Raw genomic sequence first — 25,125 nt, 5'->3', positions numbered from 1 at the left:
GCTGACATATTGAGTGCAGCACTTTCACAGCATCCTCTTTTAGGATTTGAAATAGCTCAACTTGAATTCCATCACCTCCACTAGCTTTGTTCGTAGTGATGCTTCCTAAGGCCCACTTGACTTCACATTCCAGAATGTCTGGCTCTAGGAGAGTGATCACACCATTGTGATTATCTGGGTTTTGAAGATGTTTTTTGTACAGTTCTTCTGTATATTCTTGCCACCTTTTCTTAATATCTTCTGCTTCTGTTAGGTCCATCCCATTTCTGTCCTTTATTGAGCCCATCTTTGCATGAAATGTTCCCTTGGTATCTCTAATTTTCTTGAAGGGTTCTCTAGTCTTTCCCAATCTATTGTTTTCCTCTATTTCTTTGCATTAATCACTGAGGAAGGCTTTCTTATCTCTCCTTGCTATTCTTTGGAACTCTGCATTCAATTGGGTGTATCTTTCCTTTTCTCCTTTGCTTTTCGCATCTTCTTTTCACAGCTATTTGTAAGACCTCCTCAGACAACCATTTTGCTTTTTTGCATTTCTCTTTCTTGGGATAGTGTTGATCTCTGTCTCCTGTACAATGTCACGGACCTTCATCCATAGTTCATCAGGCACTCTGTCTATCAGATCTAGTACCTTAAATCTCTTTCTCACTTCCACTGTATAATCGTAAGGGATTTGATTTAGCTCAGAACCTGAGTGATCTAGTAGTTTTCCCTACTTACTTCAATTTAAGTGTACACTTGTAAAATTATACATTGTTGGCAGATTTTTCAAAAGCAGTTTGAATATATATATATAGAGAGAGAAAGAGTACCATAAAAGGTATTTATACTCTTTAGTCTAGCAGTAACAAGCACTAAAATGGAGAAACTGTGCAGTCACTAATTCACTGTACTGTTATTTATACAAACTATAACAAAATTATCCTAGAATTCAGTAGACTCTCAAATAGCCATTAAAACAATGCATTAAAACTAAATAATATTAAATGTTTGTGAAGTATTGCTGCGTGTAAAAAAAGATAGAAAAACTGAATGTCGACGATGAATATAAATCACGTGTTTAAACTCATAGAAAAGCAAAAAGTCAGGGATACTAGGTCCAGACTGGCATATTGCAGAAGAGATACCAACTGGACAGGTTAGTCTGGCCCACTGACCTGAGAGACAGGCCATGAGTAGATTGAGAGAGCCTGTAGTAGCCTACAGGACCTTGTAGGAGCAAAGGAGCTAGGAAAAAAGAATCCAGATATAAGTCACCTGGAGGAAAATTGTGGGTATCAGACATTAATGGTAGCATCCTGTCTTCTTGCATTCTCTCTCTGTTTGGTGATGTTTTTGAAAAAGAAATGTCTTTGTTGTTGTTGTTCAGTCGCGCAATCATGTCCAGCTCTTTGCGACCCCATGTACTGTTGCACGCAGGCTTCCCTGTTCTTCTCTCAGGACGATACTTAGAAATTACTACACCATAACAGAGAGAATCCCTGCAGTGCTCTCTTTCCTTCTGGTCTTGCTGTGCTGCTGATTGTTTATTTTCTAATTTGAAATTTAAACTCACTGTTTTTGGCTAGATCATCCCTTTGAGAATGTAATGAGAGCTATGGACCCTTTTCCCAGAAAAATAAACCTATGCATGTAGAAAATTTTGCATACGATTTGAAGGGTCCCACTGCAAGCCTATCCACAGAGCTCCCTAGGAAATCAAGGGGTCCAATTAAGGCTCCTGACAAGTTTGTTCCCAAGGTCTTTTTCACTCAGGTGTGTGAAGACAAAGTGCACTGCTGCATCTTAGCATGTTGTATAGTGCTTCACACATAGTATGTACACTGCTGCTGCTGCTGCTAAGTCGCTTCAGTCGTGTCCGACTCTGTGCGACCCCATAGACAGCAGCCCACCAGGCTCCCCCGTCCCTGGGATTCTCCAGGCAAAAACACTGGAGTGGGTTGCCATTTCCTTCTCCAATGCATGAAAGTGAAAAGTGAAACTGAAGTCACTCAGTCGTGCCCGACTCTTAGCGACCCCCTGGACTGGAGCCTACCAGGCTCCTCCGTCCATGGGATTTTCCAGGCAAGAGTACTAGAGTGGGGTGCCATTGCCTTCTCCGTATTTGTTAAATGGATTAATTATTGATTGATTCGTTATTTGGTTTGATTCCAGGTCATAGTGATAGTGCCTTTCTTTGACTGCTATGAGTCCATGGTGAGAATGGCTGGAGCAACACCTGTTTTTGTTCCCCTGAGATGTGTAAGTCTGCCCCTATGATTTACATTTTTTAAAAAGTTTTGAAAATGCCTATTACTTTGTTGTCAATAAAGTTTCTACTTTGATTACATTTTGGGATTTACTGTATATCTCTACCATGACTGAAGGTAACAGCTATTTAAGGGGGGATTTTTATTACTTCATCATATGTTTGCCATGTATCTAACAGCTTCTACCTTGTATGTAATAGTATTTTTTGTGGTTATGTATCTCCCCTACTGACTGAGCACCACCAGGTCAGAGACCATTTCTGACTCACTTTTATAGCTCTAGTCCCCAGTAACTAACAGTGCAGGGTATGTGCTGGTAATCATTAAGTCATGGCTGACTCTGTGACCCCACGGATGGTAGCCCTCCAGGCTCCTCTCCATGGGATTTTTCAGGCAAGAATAGTGGAGTGGGTTGCCATTTCCTCCTCCAGAGAATTTTCCTGACTCAGGGATTGAATTCGGGTTTGCTGCTTGGCAGGCTGATTCTTTACCATTGAACCCCCTGGGAATCCTAGGGTGTATGCTGGGTATTCAATAAATACTTACTCAATTCTGAATAAAGTGTTTTGGTTTTTTTACTCTACTTTTATCTTTAGGAATACAGTATAGTTTAATTGTCTTTTTAAAAAATCTTATTAAAATAAGTAACACACTAGGGTGAATCACAGAATCTTCTATTAGCCTTATAGAATCAGACGTGTTAACCATAATCAGACGTGTTAACCGTAACCATATAGCTGGCTCCTCTGAAGGAATTTAGGCACTTTTACAGCTGTTAATGTTGACAGAGTTCATGTTTCCATTTAACAGGTATGAGCATGGGACTCAAGTCCTGTTGGGCTCTTAAGGCAGAAGTAAATCTTAGTTATTTTTGTTTCTTTTCTTTGTTAGTTATCTATTAAGTTACCTTTGCCATGCCTTTCTCTACTTTTTTTTCCTTATTAGGTTATTTATTTATAATACAGCAAACATGAATTAACTGATTAAATCACATCTTCATTCTTCATGCTTAGAAACCTGTTGATGGGAAAAAATGCTCTAGTTCTGACTGGACCTTAGATCCTCAAGAACTGGCAAGCAAATTTAATTCCAAAACCAAAGCTATAATACTAAATACTCCGCATAACCCCCTTGGCAAGGTGAGTCTTTGAACTCTTTATGCATCTTCTGATCCATCATTCTCTCACACGTTGAATAATTGGCTCTGCTCTTTTGTTTCCTTTCGTATGTGTAGGTGTATACCAAAGAGGAACTCCAAGTAATTGCCGACCTTTGCATCAAATATGACACACTCTGCATCAGTGATGAGGTTTATGAATGGCTTGTATATACTGGAAATAAGCATTTTAAAATAGGTACCAATTATTACGTAGAGTCACAAATCTAAATGTGTTTGCACACATGTGGAGTATCTGGAAAGAATCCCAGAACAGCTTTAGAATAGTCTTTGTAATGGGTAGATGTCTGTGAGCACTTAAAAACGGGACTTGAATGAATGATGTTTGAGTGGATTTATGAACAGGTTGAAGGACAAGCAGTACAAACTTAGGAGACAAGGTTTTAGATCACAGTATACAACTAGGAAACCAGAGAAGTAGTACTTTTGCCTTCATTCTTAGCTTTTTTTTTTTTTTTCCCAATAATCTAACTATTACTTTGTATATAAGACATAGGGAATTTACTTATTCCTGAACTGGCCTGTCCCTACTAAGGGAAATGCTGAAATGCCAGATGAACAGGAAAGAAATTGCTGTGATAGTAAGGTATTGCTGCAATGGATTTCACCATTACTACTACATCTCAGGCTTCCCCAGTGGCTCAATGGTAAAGAATCTGCCTGCAATGCAGGAAACGTGGGTTCAATTCCTGGGTCAGGAAGATCCTCTGGAGGAGGGCGAATCTTGTGGACAAAGGAACCTGGTGGGCTATGATCTATAGGGTCACAAAGAGTTGGACATGACTGAAGTGACTGAGTGTACACACACACACACCCACCCAGGCCATGTCACAGATACCATGGTGTCTTCTGGGGTGATCCAAACTTATATCACCTATAGGGTTATAACTGTGCTTCAATCTTTGGGTCTTTGCACTTTCCCTTCCTATACTTGGAAACAGTTTTCCCTCAGATATCCAAACGACTCAGTGTCACCTCCCTGGGGTATTTATTCAGTTTTCAGATTTTATGACCACACATTTAAGATTTAAACCTCTGTGCATTTTCTTTGTCCTTTTCCTGTTGTTTTGTTTTATTTTTTTTGGCTGTGATGGGTCTTTGTTGCTGCACTCAGGCTTTCTCTAGTTACGGGGAGTCAGGGCTACTCTTCATTGCGGTCTTCGGACTTCTCATTGCAGTGGCTTCTTTTGTTGCAGGACAAGGCTGTAGAATGCAGACTCAGTAGTTGTGGCACACAGGCTTAGTTGCTCTGAGGCATGTGGGATCTTCCTGGACCTGGGATCGAACCCATGTCCCCTGCATTGCAAGGCAGATTTTTAACTACTGAACTACCAGGAAAACCCTTCTGTCCTGTGTTTTCCTGTATAACAAATATCAGGATCTATATATTTTTACTTCTAACCTGCAAGGAGGTAGGAATTTTTAAATGTTTTGATCTCTTCTGAATCATCAGTTCCCAGAATAGGGTCTTGTGCATGGCAGACAATCAGAAAATAATTGTTGAATAAAATGAATAGGAAGTATGAAAGGGTGAGGGAAGAATAATATCACTGGCAGGAACCAATAAATTTTAAAATTAGTGTATTTATACATAAATAGTTGTTGCACACATCATAATTATCTGTGGTAAATTACAAACTGCTGTGGAGACACAGAGGAGATCAACAAAGTGGGCAAAAGATGGAATTAGTCAGAGAAGTAGAAAGAAAAGTCTTCTCAGATAAACTTGTGTACTAAGGTGAGATGGCATGAAAGACCAAGATATACTTAACTGGCTTATAAGAGTGTGTTGTAGTAACTGGCACAAATGAGAATGGAAAAGTAGGGTGATTCTGAAGGACTTTATATATGAATATAAAGAATTTAAATTTCATTGAGGTGGGGCCAATGGTTCTTAAACTTTTATTATATTTTAGTGATAGAGTATCATGAAGTCACAGTGTTCATCTGATGAATTAGTGACAATATATACTGTATTTCATCATGAAGCTAGAGGTAATTTTCTTAACAGAAATTTAATAATTAGAAGTCAATATAAAAATCACAAATCTGTGTGTATTCACCTGTAACAAAGTGTTACTGAAATAAATACATCTGAGTCTTTCTGATTTTTGCCATTATTGTTCATTTCCTGATGCTCATTTGTTTCACTATTGGCAGCATTCACCATCAGATAACCAGTTGTTGTTTTAGTTACTAAGTCATGTCCAACTCTCTTTTTGTGACCCCATGGGCTATAGCCCACCAGAATCCTCTGTCCATGGGATTTTCCAGGCAAGAACACTGGAGTGCGTTGCCATTTCCTTCTCCAAGGGATCTTCTCAACCCAAGGATCAAATCCATGTCTCTTGTGCTGGCAGGCTGGTTCTTTACCACTGAGATAACCAGTAGCAGTTTGAAGTGCTAAAGAAAATTTTGTGGAAAACTTAAAATCAGTTTTTTTCAAGCTCTATTAAAAAAAGTCAATAATTAATTTGATCATCAAGGTACCAGTGAGCGTACTTTGAGAACAGCTGCAACAGGCAATGACGAGGTGTGATGAGGCAGGGTAATTGGTTCTGTATTGGATTTGTTTTATAAAGGTAAGAATGAGCTGCAGGTGAGGATTTTAAGTCCGATCCCCTGGCAGTGGAGATCATATGCTGGGGTTGTTTAGAAGTATAAACTGTAGGGCACAGAATATAGCATTTGAAGGTGGGAAGGCAAGCAAGTATGATTCTGAGATCTCTAGCCTGGACCACTCAGCAGTGATGAGGCCTTAATCAGGGATGGAAATGGAAGGAGACAGGTCTGTGGGAAGAGCTGAGCAAAGGAAATTCCTGCTTCTCATGCTAAGTTTCAGTGTCTTTGAGACATAGAGGAGGAGATGTCTACAGACAAGTAGAATTATAGGCCTGATTGTCAGGGTCAAATTGTGAAGGGATTCATTTTTGAAAGTCACCAAAATTTTGTTGATAGTGGAACACATGGAAGACAATGTATCTTCTAAAGGAGAATGTATAAACAAAGAAGAGAGCCAGAAATTTGTAAGGTGTGGTATCTTAGCACAGCCCATTTTGTTATTTGTCAAAATTGCATCAGAGTTCACCTCCCCACATCTTTTTGATAATCTCTGTCTCAGGTCATTAACTACTCCCCAGTTGAAAATCAAACCAACATGGACAATTTCATTTTTGATAATTTTTTAGAAGTAGAGAGAGGAAGAGGCATCTATCTAATGAATAAATATAATTTTATGCTTAACATTTTGTACATTTTACAAATGTTCATGTCTATGCAATAACTCAAAGCTTTTAAATTTTATTTAACTCATTTTAGCAATATTCTTTTCAAAATATTGCTTTAAATGATCTTGAAACTTCTTGTTTAAACCTTATAAATACTTTATGGTAAAAGTGTAAATGATATTATTTGCTAAAGATATCAAGACATATATTTTTAACTCAGATTTTTTAGTTGTAACAACTCAGGATGTTAAAACAAGAAAAAAATGAATTCATTATTCATTTCTGTTTCATTATCATTATTATTCATTTCATTATTCATTCTATTTCATTATTTAGAGAGTACAAACATGTGAAAACGTATTCTGTTAAATACGGTGGACTTTGTTACCTGAAAGATATGAAATGGCTATTCCATCAATTTGCAGAGTGCAATAGTAGCTCTTTAATACAATAAGATTCTGGCCACACATCATGAAATTAGCATCAGCTTCATGTCACAGAGACAGTTTTCCCAGGTGTAGCTTGCACTCTTCATCATGTCTTAATCTTTATCTGACTTCTATTGAAGCCTAAGTCACCTGTGAATAACTGTTATAGCTGCTGTGGTTGATTTAAGGAGGGTGGGTCATACATGAGAAGTGCAAAGACCAGTTGCCTTTCATGTGTAACTGCAGGCTAAACTTACCAGTACTCAAACTAGATACGGTTTTTCTAAATCATCCGATCTGTAAAGACTTTTTTTTTCTTTGTTGCTATATGCACATGCAGTGTTGTGGTCATCTACTCTGTTTAACTTCTGTAGCTCCCCAAATCTCTGAGACAGAGAGGGCATGATTATCTAGATGTTCTTAAATTACTTGTGCGTCTGTGTGTTTAGTCACTAAGTCATGTCTCTTTTGCAACCCTGTAGACTGTAGCCCGCCAGGCTCTTCTGTCCCTGGGATTTTCCAGGAAAGAATATTGGAGTGGGTTGCCATTTCATTCGCCAGGTTTTAAATTACTTAGGACTCTTTTAATTGGAATTGTAGAATTTGTTCATACTGGGTCACATTCTTGACTCAAATGGTGTCTCCAGTTTTCAGTAAAATGACATTACATTCAACAAAAGAAACCTCTGTTCTGGAAGAGATTATACTAATACATTGGTATTTATATACTAACCCCTTGATATTTGGAAAATTAGTATAGAATTTCTCATAAATTATTTAGCTGATCATCTTACTCCTTGAAAGAAAAAGCAAAAAGATTCAGTTTTATATGGCCAAAATAGCCATCAAGAAAATACTTAGCTTTTAAATACTTTAATTAGTTTTGATATTTTGTGAATGTAACCTACATTTGATGTGTACATAGTTTTTATTGACTTCATGTTTAACTTATTGTTAGAACATGCTAGGTTTGTATTAGTTTGGGTAATTCTTATTTTCAAAGAATTTATTTCTAAGTGTTGTTCTTAATAATAGATGTTCCTGATTTGGGATATTTATTATTACTTTAAAGGGACTGATACTCTGCCTTATACATAGTTTAGATATTTCTGTGGTCAAATAGGAAAGTAAAACACGCCATGTCCTTTGGAATATTTTGGAAGAATAGAAATGTCTCAAAACTTGAGAGGATATATCTTAGAATGTTCTGTCTTCAAATAGACCCTCTAAATATTTTTCTAATTTGTCCTTTTGGGATTTCTTTTTGGGTTTCACAGAGAATACAATGGTAACTCTTCCAATTTATATGGCTTTCCTACCTTTATAAATATTGATGGATATTTCATGATAGGCTGAAATTGCATATGTTTACATTTTGGAACTTTCTTTAGCTACCTGATATCTTAGTAGACACTTTACTTGCTATGAGAAGATGACTTCAAGATACATCATGGATTTACATCTCAGTGTGCTATTTCTAAAATGCACACCCTCATTCTTGCACATGCCTGTGAACTGCTGGGCCTTCCCCAGAGTTTCTGAGGATCCAAGAATTTGCCTTTTTTATGACTTCCCCAGTGATACTGATTTTGCTAAGTGGGAAGTGTATTTTAAGAACCACTGCCTTAGGAATCCTGTAGCAATCAGACTCAGAAAAAGGACAGAGTAGAGGTGAGCTAAACACTACCGGAACCACAACCAGAACTGTGCCACAGAACGATCGTGCTGGCCGCCAGCTACCACTAACACTGAGAGCCGGGTGCTGTTGCTCCCATGACCACTGCACTGAACCGGCCCGGAGCGCTGCCGGCTGCAGCTTCTGACCATTCCTGCCCTGGGAGATGATTTGCCATTTAAATGTTTTCAAGCTTGGTAATATTTTCAGCTGAGTTTCAGTTAAAGCTAAATTATCTCTTAAAAACCTATTGAAATAACTATACTGCCTATATTATAAGGCATTTTTGTTATTAGATTATACTGAGTGTAGACGGATCATAAAGCAATTAACTAACCTTTTCCCCCGCTTTTTTGCTATTCAGCCACTTTTCCAGGTATGTGGGAGAGAACAATAACCATAGGAAGTGCTGGAAAGACTTTCAGTGTAACTGGCTGGAAGGTAAGATGAAAAATTTAATTGTTTGAAAACAGGCACATATCTTATTTCTTGTAGAGTTTTTTGTGTGTTGTAAATGCATAAATACTCAGTTTACACAGGTTTTTATACTTACTGATCTGCTTTCTTATTCAGTTTTCATGTTTTTATCCTTTTTGAGATGTAATCATTCTTTTGAAGTAAGAAAAATAGGGTAATTTGCTTATTTATAAGTAACCAACTGATGATACTCTTTTCTTTGCAATGCTTGGATTACTGTATATTAATTAAAAGGAGAAAAAATAATAGCTAATGGGAAGAACTGTACAAAAAAGATCTTTATGACCCAGTTAATCGCAATGGTGTGATCACTCACCTAGAGCCAGACATCCTGGAATGTGAAGTCAAGTGGGCCTTAGGAAGCATCACTACAAACAAAGCTAGTGGAAGTGATGGAATCCCAGTTCAGCTCAGTGGCTCAGTCGTGTCCGACTCCTTGCGACTCCATGAACCGCAGCATGCCAAGCCTCGCTGTCCATTACCAACTCCCAGAGTCTACCCAAACCCATGTCCATCGAGTTGGTGATGCCATCCAACCATCTCATCCTGTCGTCCCCTTCTCCTCCTGCCCTCAATCTTTCCCAGCATCAGGGTCTTTTCAAATGAGTCAACTCTTCTCATCAGGTGGCCAAGTATTGGAGTTTCAGCTTCAATATCAGTCCTTCCAATGAACACCCAGCACTGATCTGCTTTAGGATGGACTGGTTGGAGCTCCTTGCAGTCCAAGGGACTTTCAAGAGTCTTCTCCAGTACCACAGTTCAAAGGCATCAATTCTTCAGTGCTCAGCTTTCTTTAGAGTCCAACTCTCATATACAGACATGACCACTGGAAAAACCAAAGCCTTGACTAGAGGGACCCTTGTTGACAAAGTAATGTCTCTGCTTTTTAATATGCTGTCTAGGTTGGTCATAACTTTCCTTCAAAGGAGTAAGCATCTTTTAATTTCATGGCTACAATCAACCTCTGCTGTGATTTTGGAGCCCAAAAAATAAAGTCAGCCACTGTTTCCACTCTTCCCCCATCTATTTGCCATGAAATGATGGGACCAGATGTCATGATCTTAGTTTTCTGAATGTTGAGCTTTAAACCAACTTTTTCACTCTCCTTTTTCACTTTCATCAAGAGGCTCTTTAGTTCTTCTTCCGTTTCTGCCATAAGGGTGGTGTTATCTGCATATCTGAGGTTATTGATATTTCTCCCGGCAATCTTGATTCCAGCTTGTGCTTCTTCCAGTCCAACATTTCTTATGCTGTACTCTGCATATAAGTTAAATAAGCAGGGTGACAATATACAGCCTTGACGTACTCCTTTTCCTATTTGGATCCAGTCTGTTGTTCCGTGTCCAGTTCTAACTGTTGCTTCCTGACCTGCATACAGGTTTCGTAAGAGGCAGGTCAGTTTTCGCAAGAGGCAGGAATCCCAGTTGAGCTATTTCAAATCCTGAAAGATAATGCTGTGAAAGTGCTGCACTCAATATGTCAGCAAATTTGGAAAACTCAGCAGTGGCCACAGGACTGGGAAAGGTCAGTTTTCATTCTAATCCCAAAGAAAGGCAATGCCAAAGAATGCTCAAACTACCACACAATTGCACTCATCTCACATACTAGTAAAGTAATGCTCAAAATTCTTCAAGCCAGACTTCAGCAATACGTGAACCGTGAATTTCCAGGTGTTCAAGCTGGTTTTAGAAAAGGCAGAGGAACCAGAAACCAAATTAACAACATCTGCTGGATCATTGAAAAAGCAAGAGAGTTCCAGAAAAGATCTATTTCTGCTTTGTTGACTATGCCAAAGCCTTTGAACTGTGTGGATCACAATAAACTGTGGAAAATTCTGAAAGAGATGGAAATACCAGACCACCTGACCTGCCTCTTGAGAAACCTGTATGCAGGTCAGGCTACAACAGTTAGAACTGGCCATGGAACAACAGACTGGTTCCAAATAGGAAAAGGAGCACATCAAGGCTGTATATTGTCACCCTGCTTATTTAACTTCTATGCAGAGTACATCATGAGAAACGCTGGGCTGGGGAAAGCACAAGCTGGAATCAAGATTTCTGGGAGAAATATCAATAACCTCAGATATGCATATGACACCACCCTTATGGCAGAAAGGGAAGAAGAACTAAAGAGCCTCTTGATGAAAGTGAAAAAGGACAGTGAAAAAGTTGGCTTAAAGTTCAACATTCAGAAAACGAAGATCATGGCATCCGGTCCCATCACTTCATGGCAAATAGATGGGGAAACTGTCAGACTTTATTTTTGGGGACTCCAAAATCACTGCAGATGGTGATTGCAGCCATGAAATTAAAAGACGCTTACTCCTTGGAAGGAAAGTTATGAGCAACGTAGACCGTATATTTAGAAGCAGAGACATTACTTTGCCAACAAAAGTCCATCTAGTCAAGGCTATGGTTTTTCCAGTAGTCGTGTATGGATGTGAGAGTTGGACTATAAATAAAGCTGATCGCTGAAGAATTGATGCCTTTGAACTGTGGTGTTGGAGAAGACTCTTGAAAGTCCCTTGGACTGCAAGGAGCTCCAACCAGTCCATCCTAAAGCAGATCAGTGCTGGGTGTTCATTGGAAGGACTGATGTTGAAGCTGAAACTCCAATACTTTGGCCACCTGATGCAAAGAGCTGACTCATTTGAAAAGACCCTGATGCTGGGAAAGATTGAGAGCAGGAGGAAAAGAGAACGACAGAGGATGAGATGGTTGGATGGCATCACCAACTCAACGGACATGAGTTTGAGTAAACTCCGGGAGTTGGTAATGGACAAGGAGGCCTGGTGTGCTGCGATTCATGGGGTGGCAAAGAGTTGGACATGACTGAGTAACTGAACTGCACTGAACTGAACTGAACTGAATGTTTTGACACTTACTATGTGCCAGGTTCTAGAGATTTACACATACTGATTCCTTTCATTCTCATAACCATGTTATAAGGTGGGCATAATTTATTATTCCTGTTTTACAGACAATAAAACTGAAGTACAGAGAATCTAAGTAACTTGCCTAAGGTTTCATTGCTAATAAAGTTGAATTCCACCCAGGGCAGGAAATCTAGGTTTAGAATCCATGCACTTAACCACTGTATTATGTAATACAATCACAGTTGTTCCAATTGAAACTTGATTGTCTTCCAGTTTCACTTCTCCTAAACTTGGCTACAAAGGAGGGAGTATCAAAAATGAGCCTGGAGAATGAAATTGTGGAAAAGTCCCTTAAGGCCCTCGTTGAAAGTTACTTTTATCTATATCTAATTCAAAGAAGCTTTGTTACCAGTTATTAGACTTTCAGAATATCAAAAATAGCAAATTCAAAGAGAGGGGTAGATAATAATGATTGCAAGCACTCTTTGCCTTCTGAAGGCAGAATTTAGTGACTTCAGTTGGAAACTATTCCACAAAAAGATCAAGGTTGAAATGTTTCTAACTACTAAGACTACACAGCTTTCATAGTGTGAACATTTTAGAAATGCATATATTTAATAATTGCGTTAAGCTTAGCTACTCTATCAGATCTGGTACGTACAATTAGATTCATTTTTAAATCTTTTCCTTTTGCAGCTTGGCTGGTCCATTGGTCCTAAACATTTGATAAAACATTTACAGACAGTTCAGCAAAACACCGTTTATACTTGTGCAACCCCTTTACAGGTATGTGTTACAGTAATTTAGGGCTGCTCCATGGTCTTTGGGCAGAGGTGTTATATTTATGTTGTGTACTTCTGTCTCAGACTTCCCTAGTGGCTCAGATGGTAAAGCCTCTGCCTACAATGCGGGAGACCCACATTCAATCCCTGGGTCAGGAAGATCTCCTGGAGAAGGAAACGGCAACCCACTCCAGTACTCTTGCCTGGAAAATCCCATGGATGGATGAACCTGGTAGGCTATAGTCCATGGGGTCGCACAGAGTCGGACACGACTGAGCAACTTCACTTTCTTTCACTTTCAGTTGGCTCAGTTCCTTCATGTCCTTCCAGTATAATTTGGAAACTTAGAAGCAAGCACATACTCATTGCTATCAAGAATGGTTTTGGTTTTAACACAAAAATTTTAACTTTAATCACTCATACATTGCTGGTGGGGATTGCAAAATGCTGCAAATTCTCTGGAGGATATGACAGCCCCAAGCAAAATTTCAGGTATGTGTGCTCTGTGAAGCAGCAGTGTATCCTCTGAGCACTTACCTTATAGCTGTTCTCTGCAGATCAAAGAAGCTCTATGTGTACGTGGTCATTGCAGAAGATGGGGAATAGTTCATCTATAGACAATGGATTAAATAGACTATGGTCTATCTAAACATTTTAATGTTATATGACTGTATTGGTTTCCTAGTTCTCTGTACCAAATTACCACCATGATGACTCAGATGGTAAAGAATCTGCCCATAGTGTGGGAGACCTGGATTCCATCCCTGGGTCAGGAAAATTCCCTGGAGTAGGAGATGGCAGCCCACTCAGTATTCTTGACTGGAAAATTCCATGCGCAGAGGCTATAGTCCATTGGGTCACAAAGAGTTGGACATGACTGAGCAACTAACACTTGCGTACACTTAGTGGCTTAAAACAATACAAGTTTTTTATCTTACATTCTGGAGGTCAGAAGTCCATAAGGGTCTTTCAAGGCTAAAAGCAAGTGTGGACCCTGCTGCATTCCCCCTGGAGGCTCCAAGGCAGAATCTGCTCCTTGTCTTTTCCAGCTTCTGGTGGTACTCGCATTCCCATGGTCACATTACTGCCACCTCTGCCTCTATCAACACATAGCCCCTGTAACACTGACTCTCTTGCCACCTTCTTTCTCTTAGAAGAATCCTTATGATTACATTAGGCCCACAGATAATCCAAGATAATCTCTCTATCTCCAAGGTCTTTAACTTAAATCACATTTGCAATGTTAATTTTACCATGCAAGGTAACATATTTACAGGTTCCAGGCATTAAGATGTGGACTTCTTTAGGGGCCATTACTCTATCACGATGGCTGTTTAAAAGTGAAAAGAAAGGAAAGGGAAAGGAAAAACAAAAAAGAATGAGAAAATTCTATAATTACTGATATGGAAAGATATCCAAGATACATTGTAAAAATAAAAGCAAGATACAGAGCAGTATATATTATTATTTATGTTGTATTCTGTATAAGAAAGGGAGAAAACTATTTGCTTATACTTTCTTAAAGAATCTCTGGAAGAACCATATGAAAATAGTTAAAGTGGCTATCTGGGGTAAAGGGAACACATGAAACTAGTATAGATAGGGTCTGGGGTGGGTTGCAAGACTTTTTAATGTATATTTTTTTTGTATTGTTTCTAGTTTTTTAATATCTATAAAACAGGGATCTATGTATTATCATTCTGTGAATAATCAGAATACTGAAAACTATTTGTTGGGAAGCAGTTAAAAAGCCAAAACTGGGAATATGTTGGCTACAATAAACTTTTTTGTTTCCTATCAAAAATACCTACTGAATAAGAAAAAAAATCCTAATAATTTTTTTTTTCAAATGACTATAGAGTGATATCATGATAAAAGCTAGTTGGATGTTGATTTTATTGTATTCAACTCTTTTCATTCTCAAAATAAATCTATTCAGTTATTAAACAAATACTTACTGAGTGTCAGAGATAAAGCAGTCAAGAATTCCTGCCCTTTTGGAGCTTATAGCCTGTTGGGGGAGCACAGATAATAAACAAGTAAATGTTTTAATAACATAATATGTCAGATGTTGATAAAAGCAGTGGAGAAAAAATGTGAATGATTAGTACAGGGATTCATATACTTATGAAGGGTGACACAGTGGATCGATCAGCTTTCATTTACACTTTTCTTGTCCTGAAAGGTAATGGGGAAACGCTGGTTAGTTTATCATTTCTCTGATTGTCCTTCAGGCTTAGATCTAGCAAATCACTCTAATGCTAATCTTAGTAGAAAACACCATTGTCTTTTTCATTTCCAAGTAAGGCATCTTTATATAATACAGTTGGCCCTCCCTATCCACAGGTTCTGCATCCATTGATTCAACTAAAGATTGTGGATCTAGGGTTGGTTGAATTCACAGATGCAGAGCCCATGGATGCATTTCATATAAAAGACTTGAACATCCTTGGATTTTGGTATTTGTGGGGGCCCTGGAACCAGTCACCTGTGTGAAGAGTAAGGGACAACTGTACCTCTATTTCAACTTGAATTTTCGTGGTTCATCCTCAGTTCTTCACATTAGATGTAATCATTTCCATGTAACTTATTCTTCCATTAGTCTGTAGAATCTCACATAGGTTCACCTGTAATTCCCTGAATGACTTTCTTGTCAGTAACATTACTCTGCTGCTGCTGCTGCTGCTAAGTCACTTCAGTCGTGTCCAACTCTGTGCGACCCCATAGACGGCAGCCTACCAGGCTCCCCTGTCCCTGGGATTCTCCAGGCAAGAACACTGGAGTGGGTTGCCATTGCCTTCTCCAATGCATGAAAGTGAAAAGTGAAAGTGAAGTTGCTCAGTTGTATCCAACTCTTGGTGACTCCATGGACTGCAGCCTACCAGGCTCCTCCGTCCATGGGATTTTCCAGGCAAGAGTACTGAAGTGGGATGCCATTGCCTTCTCTGGTAATATTACTCAGACAATCTTTATTTATTATACCAATAAACTTGGCAGTACATAACATTGCCATATTTCCTTTCCATATTTTTCAATCTTAATATACAGGAAGCCTTGGCTCAAGCTTTCTGGATTGACATCAAGCGCATGGATGACCCAGAATGTTACTTCAATTCTTTGCCAAAAGAGTTAGAAGTAAAAAGAGATCGGATGGTACATTTACTTGAAAGTGTTGGCCTAAAATCCATAGTTCCTGATGGGGGATACTTCATTGTTGCTGACGTGTCTATGCTAGGTTTGTAAAGGTTTTTATTATTCAAATATGCAGAAACCTAGGTGTGGAATTATATCAAATTTATGAAGAAAATATTGGTACCAAAGCCAATATCAGCCTTTCATTTATGGGAAAATGGATTTCGACAGTGTCAGTGTTTTTCTGCAGTCATCTTGATGATTAGGCCATTGACCTTGAATATAACTATTATGGAGTTATTTGTTCTAGGTATTCTAATAAACATAGAATTTTCTGTTAACCTTGTTCTGGTATGTAATTTAAAACAGGTACATGAAAAAATATATGTCCCTTGTGTTCCTTTCAGTAAAATTTTAGTTTCCTTTTTACTCAAGAAAAAAAATATTTCTAAAATATTGATGCTATTGGAGAATACTTGTCACTTTAGAGTATACAGAAATGAAGTCAAGGAGCAAAGTAATATTTATTGAGGGTCTACTGCATGCCAACGCTTCAAATACCCTTTTTTTAAAAAGCATTGTTATCTCTGTTTTTAAAGACATGGAGACTTAGGGAGTAACTTGCCTAAAGTCATACAGCTAGATTCCAAATAATTTTGTCTCCAAAAAACGATGACCTTTACATTACTTGAAGCTATGATATGGAATTCTGACATGCCGTACAAATCTAAAGTTAGAAGCATAATAATATTTTATGTATAACATATTTCTTCCCCAGATCTGTGGTGTTAATCACAGTAAATTTAAGAGCATAATTTATTTTGACAGAAATTACAGCAATTCTGCATAGTTTTAAATGTTTTTAAGGTTTTATTACAGTGAAGTGATATGCCAGTGAGCTTGAAAATTCTTTTATATATACTAAATTTTACAAAGCTAGAAACTTTTAGCATTATAACAAAACAGTGATTATTATTTACTCATTTGTTATAAGAAAAGCAGAGTGACCAGGAGTTCTTGGCTCTGCTGTTGCCAGAGAGGTATATTTGTCAGGCTTCTAAGATCTCTTCTTAAATAAAAACCCTTATGATGTTCTATAGTCTAAGGTTTAGAAATCACTTTTCTTGTATTGGGCTTAAATGTGTAGCTCATTTCATGAAACGATAAAAAGAAACAGCACAGTTTTCATCTATTCAGAAGAAAATTATTTTACTTTTATCTGCTTCCAATAAAACTTTGAGCTAATTCATACTTAAAGTCTTCTATGCAATAACATGTAAGTAGAAATATTCCTATGTTAATGTAACATGGAGTAGGGGAAGCAAATATTTTAGTCACCTGGGTTCATATGTAGTTGACCCTAGAATAATGCAGGGGTTGCAAGATGGTGACTCTGTTCAGTTGAAAATCCATGTATAATTTATAGTTGGCCCTCCATATCTGAGGTCCTTCTGTGTATGTAGTCCCTCCTTATCTAAGGTTCCACAAAAGTGGATTCAACCAACCATGGATTGTATATACCATGGTGTTTGCTGTTGAAAAAAAATCTGTGTAAGTGGACTTAAGCAGTTCAAACCTGTATTGTTCAAGGGTCAGCTGTATTGTAATTAGCCTTAACTTGGTTCCAAGCTTGATGGCAACAAAGACAAATAGAAAAATGGAATTAGTTACGTGATTCTTATAAAATTAAACTTAACAGCTTTTTAGATAAGAGTAAGTCTTTCCTGGAACCAAACTTTTCCAGATAGTAAATTCTAAAAGAAATTTATCAGATTTTGACATTAAACATCAAAAAGACAGTAATGCAACTTTTGTTTGCATTAAGCTCTTAAATAGTTTCCCATTTCATCCTCAGTCGATCCCAGCCTGCATGCAGTATTGGTTTAGGTCCTAGATCTTGAACAAGTATGGTTGTAATAGGAAAAGAAAGGATTTGGGCTAGAAAACAACTTTTATGATGATGGGGGAAAAGATGTGTGTTCTTTATGGTCCTTCACCTGTGTGAGAAAGAATGTTAATGTCTATAAGACCCTTCTATATATGAAGACAAATTTATTTTATTTTTCTCTTTCATCTGATTATTTTGAATATAGAAATTCTTCCATATACTGGAGGTTGGTCCCACCTTTTTCAAAAGACAGAAGCAAGAAACAAAACTTTCATTTGATGGTAGCTTAAAGATAAAAATGAACCATAAAATTCATGGACATAGTAATTCTCTTTATAGCTCATAGCAGTGACTAACTGGTTAATATTTTTTGAGCATTATGATACAGTAATTTGCTTTACAAACATCAAAGTCTCACAAAAGCCCATAAGATTGGTGCTGTTATATCCCCATTGATAGTTGAGAAAGATGTCATTAAAAGTCAAGAAATTTACTGAAGTTAATCAATTAATAAGTAGCAGAGGTAGACTCTGAATGCAGAGATCCATGTACTAACTGGTAAACTTACATATTTTCTGCTATACTTAGCAACTTCCCTGACCAGTGAGCATCATCCTAGAACTAAAAAGGGAAACATTTAATCAGAAGACAAGATTACAAATAGGAAGATAGTAAGACAAGGTGTGAAATTAGGGAGGAGATAGTGGGAATACAACAACCAATTTTTGTTTTCATAGATTACTTAAATAAGCTGCTGCTAGTGCCGCTGCTAAGTCGTTTCAGTCGTGTCCGACTCTGTGCGAGTGATATTGTAATATGGTTCAAACTCCTACCTCCAGTAAACAAATATTTTCTTTAGTTTGTTTCAACATCTCTAACTGAAGCATTGAAAAGAAGTAGATTACAACTTTCTCCTAACTATAAAATATTTAGAATTGTATTTATTCCCTTCCTTTTCTTTCAGTACCATGGCAATAAATTTCTCTTTTCTAAGTGTTAGAGGAATAAATGAGTGGTTACCATACTGAGTGAAACTTATGTTTACCAAGGGGGAAAGCTGGATGAGGGGGATAAATGGAAGAACTGAACATACACACACTACTATACATAAAATAGATAACTAATGAGGACCTACTGTGTAGCACAGGGAACTCTTCTCAGCACACTGTAATGACCTGTATGGGAAAAGAATCTGAAGAAGAGTGGATACATGTGTGTGTATAATTGATTCACTTTGCTATACTGCAGAAACTAACCCAACATTGTAAATCAGCTATTTGCTGTTGCTGTTCAGTTGCTAGGTTGTGTCCAACTCTTTGCTACCCCATGGATTACAGCACACCAGGCCTCCCTGTCCCTCACTATCTATACCTCAATAAATTAAAAAAAAAAAAAAAAAAAAGAATAAATGAATAGTATGCTGCTGCTGCTGCTAAGTTGCTTCAGTCATGTCCGACTCTGTGTGACCCCACAGACGGCAGCCCACCAGGCTCCCCCGTCCCTGGGATTCTCCAGGCAAGAACACTGGAGTGGGTTGCCATTTCCTTCTCCAATGCATGAAAGTGAAAAGTGAAAGTGAAACTGCTCAGTTGTATCTGACTCTTAGACAGTGTTAATTACAATCTGTCAGTACCCTCCTTTTTTTCCTTCTACTGTTGTAATCAGTACTCTCCAGGTTAACTTTTAGTATGCTGCTGCTGCTACTGCTGCTAAGTCTTATGTAATTGTCACTTGGAGTTTTCACATAATTTGCAATTAGACTCTGTTTTAAGTTGTCATTTTTTTAGAGTCAAATCTGAATTAAACACACATACATACATATGACTTAAAGTAGTAATTTAACTTCATCTGTAAAATGAGAATTGTTGCATCTCACAGAATTATAGGACAAATGAATGAGAGAATCATGTAACGTGTTTAACAGATAGTAATAAATGGTATAATATTATTAGCATTATTACATGGAAATTTTACATTCTTAAATCACAGGAGAAAATTGAAATAAAATCATTAAGGAAAGCCATATTAAGTCATTTAAAAAAATAAAAGTGAAACTTTCTTTAGTGTCAAGGTTTTTACACTATTAATTTGAAGAAACCCAGAATTTAGTGAATTTAGTGAATAAAATTTAGTGAATAAAAATTTAGTGAATAAAATTTAGTGAATAAAAGAAAGAAGATAACTGCCTTGATTTATTTTGAGCAATAAAGTATGTGTGTGTTAGTTGCTTAGTCGTGTCTGACTCTTTGCGACCCCATGGACTGTAGCCCACCAGGCTCCTCTGTCCATGGAATTGTCCAGGCAAGAATGAATACTGGAGTGGGTTGTCAGTCCTTTCTCCAGAGGATCTTCCCTATCTAGGGATCATACCTGGATCTCCTGCATTGCAGTCACGTTCTTTATGAATTGAGCTACCAGGGTAGCCACAATAAAGGATAAAATAATTGATTACAGTGACCATCAGTGTTTGTTGCTTTGGGGCATTCAAAAAGATCTTGAGTACAAGTCAGTACAGTTGAAACAATATGAAATGTAGGTTTCTGAATCCCAGTGCCAGAGAAATATCTTGTCCAGACCTTAAAGCAAGATTGGAACAAGAGATAAATATAGGAATGTGTATTTGAAGTTTTTCACCAAATTTTTTAAAAAATTAAGCATAATATTTAGAAGAGGGAAACAATAAATACATCACTTGGGAGAACTATATAGATGTTTTCTCTTCATAAATAGTGAATTATATTAATTTACTCATTCCACAAACATGCTTTTCAGTACTTACATGCTAGATACTAACCTAGGAGATGGGGATAGTGATAAATTGCAATATCCCTGTGGAGCTCACAATCTAATGACGAATTACCATTTGGAAATAAAATTCTTATAGATGAATACGTTAAAAATTGAGGTTATTTCCTTAATAATGATCATAGAGGCATATATTATTTCTAAGTGGAAAGGTAACACTGCTGTTTGTCCTGCCTCTTCCTACTGTCTTCCAGTGCTAAAACACAAACATGATCAACCAGATGTATATGTGAGTAGTGCCTTAGAGTATCATATCTGTAAAGCTTCTCTGGGAATTCCTTACTTCCCACCATACCATGCAGTATGAATCCAGCATGAGGAAATCTTGAATCTTAGTAGACAAATGAAATACACTTTGCCTCAGATATAATACATAGCCATCCAATTTTTATTATTGTTTTAGATGTAGACCTCTTCGATATGAAGGACAGCAATGAACCTTATGACTATAAATTCGTGAAATGGATGATTAAAAATAAGGTAATGTTTATTGGCTTTTGCAATATTGTGCTGTATGTTATAGTTGATTTATGAAGGAAGCCTGTTGACATGCTTTGAAAAATGTGAACTGTAGTTTTATTCCCTGATATTCTACTCACAGTTATTTGGAAGATTTTATTTATTTATTTTTATTTTTTGGCCACACTATGAAGTTGACAGGATCTTAGTTCTGTGACCAAGGATTGAACCTCGGCCCTTCTCAGTGAAAGCAAAGAATCCTAACCGTTGGTTTACCAGAGAATTCTCTGGAGGATTTTAAAAATACATTTCTTTTGGAAATTCTTGTGGATATTTGGAAGTATCTATTTGCTTTTAATGTTTGTGCTCTAAAAATTAATATTTAAAGTGTACGTAGTTTTTATATTTTTCTTTTTGTTTTTCAGAAACTGTCAGCCATCCCAGTTTCAGCATTCTGTAATGCAGAAACCAAATCACAGTTTGAGAAATTTGTGCGATTTTGCTTCATTAAAGTAAGTTCCCTGTTCTACACATTTATAATGTCCTTCCTTTCGGTTTATAAAGCACCATTTTTTTTTCTATTGCTAGGCATGATGCACTCATATGCAGTTTTTAAGTTTTGGCTTGCTACCATAAAATTATCAAAACAAAACTCAGCACTTTTTGAAGCTGAGTTTATTGGATTATAACATAATTAGACTCCTTACCTTTAACATTAAAATATCCAGACACATTTGAAGACACAAGAAAATGTAACCTTTAATGAAAAAGAAAAAAATGTGACTTCTATACAATCAATAGAAACAGATCTTAAGGGTTACTTATATGTAGGAATTAGTAGACAAGGACTTTAAAGCAGATATTATAAATGTGTTCAGGGAAATATGGTTATAATGAGCAACTAGATTAAAGCAATTAAAAAGAGAACCAAATGGAACTTAAAGAATTTTAAAATGTAATACTTGGAATGAAAAATATATAGTCTTAACATACAGAAGATTGAGGATGTGAGGAAAAAAAGTGTCCACCTTAATACAGATCCATAGGAATCATCCAATCTGAAAAAAGAGGGAAAAATTATTTTTGAAAAATAAACAGAGCCTCAGAGTCAATGTCAAGTAATAATATACATGTAACTGGAGTATCCAAAAAAAAAAAGAGAGAGAATGTGGCAGAAAAAAATATTTTAATAAAGAACTAAATTTCCCTATATTTGGTGAATAGCGGTTTGGAGATCTAAAAATTCAGTGAACCACACAGGATACAAATAAAATCACAACTTGACACATCATAATTAAACTGCTGAAAGCTATAGATAATGATAAGATCTTGAAAGCAGCCAGAGAAAAACTACACTTCACATGCATGGGAGCAAAGATATGAATGTTGACTAATTTCTTATCAGAAACAGTAGAGACCAGATTACAATGAAGTGGCACCTTTAAAGTGCTGACATAAAACATATGTCAGCCAGAATTCTATATTCAGGAAGATATCCTTTTACACTGAAAACAAAATATACATCCCTGATAAATTAAAGCTGAGATAATTCAGCACCATCAGATCTGTGTTAAAAAAATAATCTGAATGTATTGTTGCTATTTTTAAGATGTTATCACTACTGAAAACAGTCTTATCAAAATTAAGGCACTCTCTATACCAACACACTCATCTTTAAGTCTGGTCAGAATGATGTAAACACTGTTTTCAACTTTTAGAGACACCATATAGACAAACTATGGGAGACTTATTTAGAATAGAATATAAATTTTAACAGTCTAACAGTGTCAACATTTGATTATCTGAAATGTGGAAGAAAGGGTAAGGCCATTAATACTTGTATCTTATAGTGGATTTATAGAGGAATAAATATATATTGTTTGAAGTTATAAGCATAACTAATAGAACAAAAAAGTAACATAAGACTTTCAGTTTTAGAAATGGTCAACAGGCCTTCTCCCATTCTCTTCTTGGAAATTATTTTTTAAAAAGAACAGCTAGGAAAATGGGAAAAAAATTCCAAATCCCCCAGTAAATGAGGAAGAGTTGCCAAATACAGTGAAGGAAATGGTGGAGGGAAGACATGGAGAAAAGCTCCTGCTTCTACAGCCTAATAGGCAGAGCCAATAGGTAGCCTACTCATTATCCAGAACAGCAGGAACAGTACGTGTACTGGGAGTGGAAACTTCTCCAAACCCATTTGGCAGCATGGACAAGGCAGAGTAGAAACATATGGTCATGTCATCCAGTACCTATGCGAACCAAGTGGAAAGAAAGGGCTATAGATTTACTCTTTCCTCTCATTTTTTCTAAAGCTGTGTTGAGGCAGGGTGGATACATTAAATTGGAGGGAGACAGTTAAATTAGTTAAAAAGAAATAAAGTCTAAAAGAACTCCCCTTCACTGAACTCTCCATCAATCATTTAACTTTACTGTGAGCCAAAGATAATTTCTACTCCCTTCTACTTCTTTCCTGTCTCCTCCTTTATACAAATCTACAAATACATGTTCAAATCATAGAGCCAGCAAGTAGCTTAGTCATCTTACAAAGAGAATTCACCCAAAAATGAGTAATAAAAAGGAACCAGCTATGAATCTATAAAGATGCTATTAAGGAGAAGGAGAAAGATATAATGAAAAATAAGTATCAGAGAATATTCAACAACAACAAAAAAAAAACAAAAAACAAAAAGAACTGTTGCCATAGAGCAAAAAAAAAGTGTTACATTTCAAATTCAAAGCATTTAAAACAAGAGTTAACAGCAGAAGTTTTTTTTTAAAATTCAGGGAAGCTAGAGTAAGATAATGTAAGAAGATGAAATGGTAGCTGTAAGAGATCAGATAAGAAATTGAAGGGGAAAAAATATAGCTATTGGTAACTGTAGTGACATTGGAAGCAGCAAAGAGAACACTAAATTCTTCTATAAGCACACCGAGGATTGAGGGAAGTGGGTGAAAAGAAGTGAAGGGAACAAAGAATTTCTTTTTTTTTTTTTTTTTTGCTATACCATACAGCTTGTAGGATCTTAGTTCCCGACCAGGAATTGAACTTGGGCCCTCAGCAGTGAAAGCATGGAGTCCTAAGGACTGGGCTGCCAGGGAATTCCCAGGAACAAAGAGTTTTTAAGTGTTAGAAAAAGTATAAATGTGGAAGACAAATGATATACCTAGAGTTCCTGGAGAAGTGGGAGGTCGGGGTGAGGGGGGCAGAACAAATAGAATTGGGAAAGAATTTTATAGCTTTGAGAATCCTTTCCATTTGAAACAAGGAAGGAAATGGCTTGCCTCAGGAATGTCACAGAATGTCACAGAAAAACGCTGAGATGTACCTTGTTTAATATATTGGACTTCATAAATGATCCTTTGGTATCTACACAAGGTGATGGAGGCCTCCATGGAGACAGGAGAGGAGGAAGATCAGTGTAGACTCACCTCCTTTCCATCAGCATTCAGTATTGGAGCAACATCAAGCCCCTAGGGAAAGCTGACACACCTAACCCAATTGCTTGGAAAAGCGAAAAAGAAAAGGATGGCAAAACATGCCAAGAAAGTGGAAGCTGAAAGAAAGCAGGTCGAATTTTAGGACAAAACAAACCAAAGGCAGCACTTTACAATGGTTATTAGTAAAATCCTCAGTAGCTGTCAAATATATAAAAGGATACATCTCAATAATAAGAGAAATGAAAAATAAAACTGCCATGAAATTTTATATTATCTGTTAGATTGGAAATAACCAAAACAACTGGAAAGTTTCCTAAGATACTCTCATGCATTGATTGAGAGTACAAGTATAATTTGTAAAATCTCTACAGTGGTTAGTTTGAAAATTATTTAAATGTAGATGCACATGTCTTTTGGCCCACCAGTTCTGCTTGTAGGATTTTTTCCTGTGGATTTACTTGCATATTGAAGGTCTATATTCAACGATTTTCAATGCAGCATTGTTTGTAATAT

At 37.0% G+C, this 25,125-nt stretch overlaps 1 protein-coding gene across 32 annotated transcripts in view; it reads left to right on the top strand.

Annotated features, from left to right (window-relative positions):
* KYAT3 (kynurenine aminotransferase 3) overlaps nucleotides 1-25,125 on the top strand; it is a 60,140-nt gene that overhangs the window by 31,250 nt on the left and 3,765 nt on the right. For 18 of the 32 annotated variants that reach the window (XM_086391049.1, XM_086391051.1, XM_086391054.1 and 15 more), the window contains 8 exons: nucleotides 2,152-2,238; nucleotides 3,260-3,385; nucleotides 3,481-3,601; nucleotides 9,118-9,194; nucleotides 12,802-12,891; nucleotides 15,936-16,122; nucleotides 21,116-21,192; nucleotides 21,597-21,683. In XM_086391049.1, coding sequence (XP_086247175.1) covers nucleotides 2,152-2,238; nucleotides 3,260-3,385; nucleotides 3,481-3,601; nucleotides 9,118-9,194; nucleotides 12,802-12,891; nucleotides 15,936-16,122; nucleotides 21,116-21,192; nucleotides 21,597-21,683 — 852 coding nt within the window. Of the gene's footprint in view, nucleotides 1-2,151; nucleotides 2,239-3,259; nucleotides 3,386-3,480; nucleotides 3,602-9,117; nucleotides 9,195-12,801; nucleotides 12,892-12,971; nucleotides 13,380-15,935; nucleotides 16,123-21,115; nucleotides 21,193-21,596; nucleotides 21,684-25,125 lie in introns of all 32 variants that reach the window. The other 14 variants (XR_015160440.1, XR_015160435.1, XR_015160439.1 and 11 more) reach the window with 5 other exon arrangements.

The sequence above is a fragment of the Bos grunniens genome, chromosome 3 (genome assembly GCF_055505025.1).
Source record: "Bos grunniens cultivar Pamir isolate PY7600 chromosome 3, Bosgru_T2T1.0, whole genome shotgun sequence".
Lineage (NCBI taxonomy): Eukaryota > Metazoa > Chordata > Mammalia > Artiodactyla > Bovidae > Bos > Bos grunniens.
The sequence above is the reverse complement of the archived record's forward strand: the minus strand, read 5'-3'. Positions and strand labels throughout refer to the sequence as shown.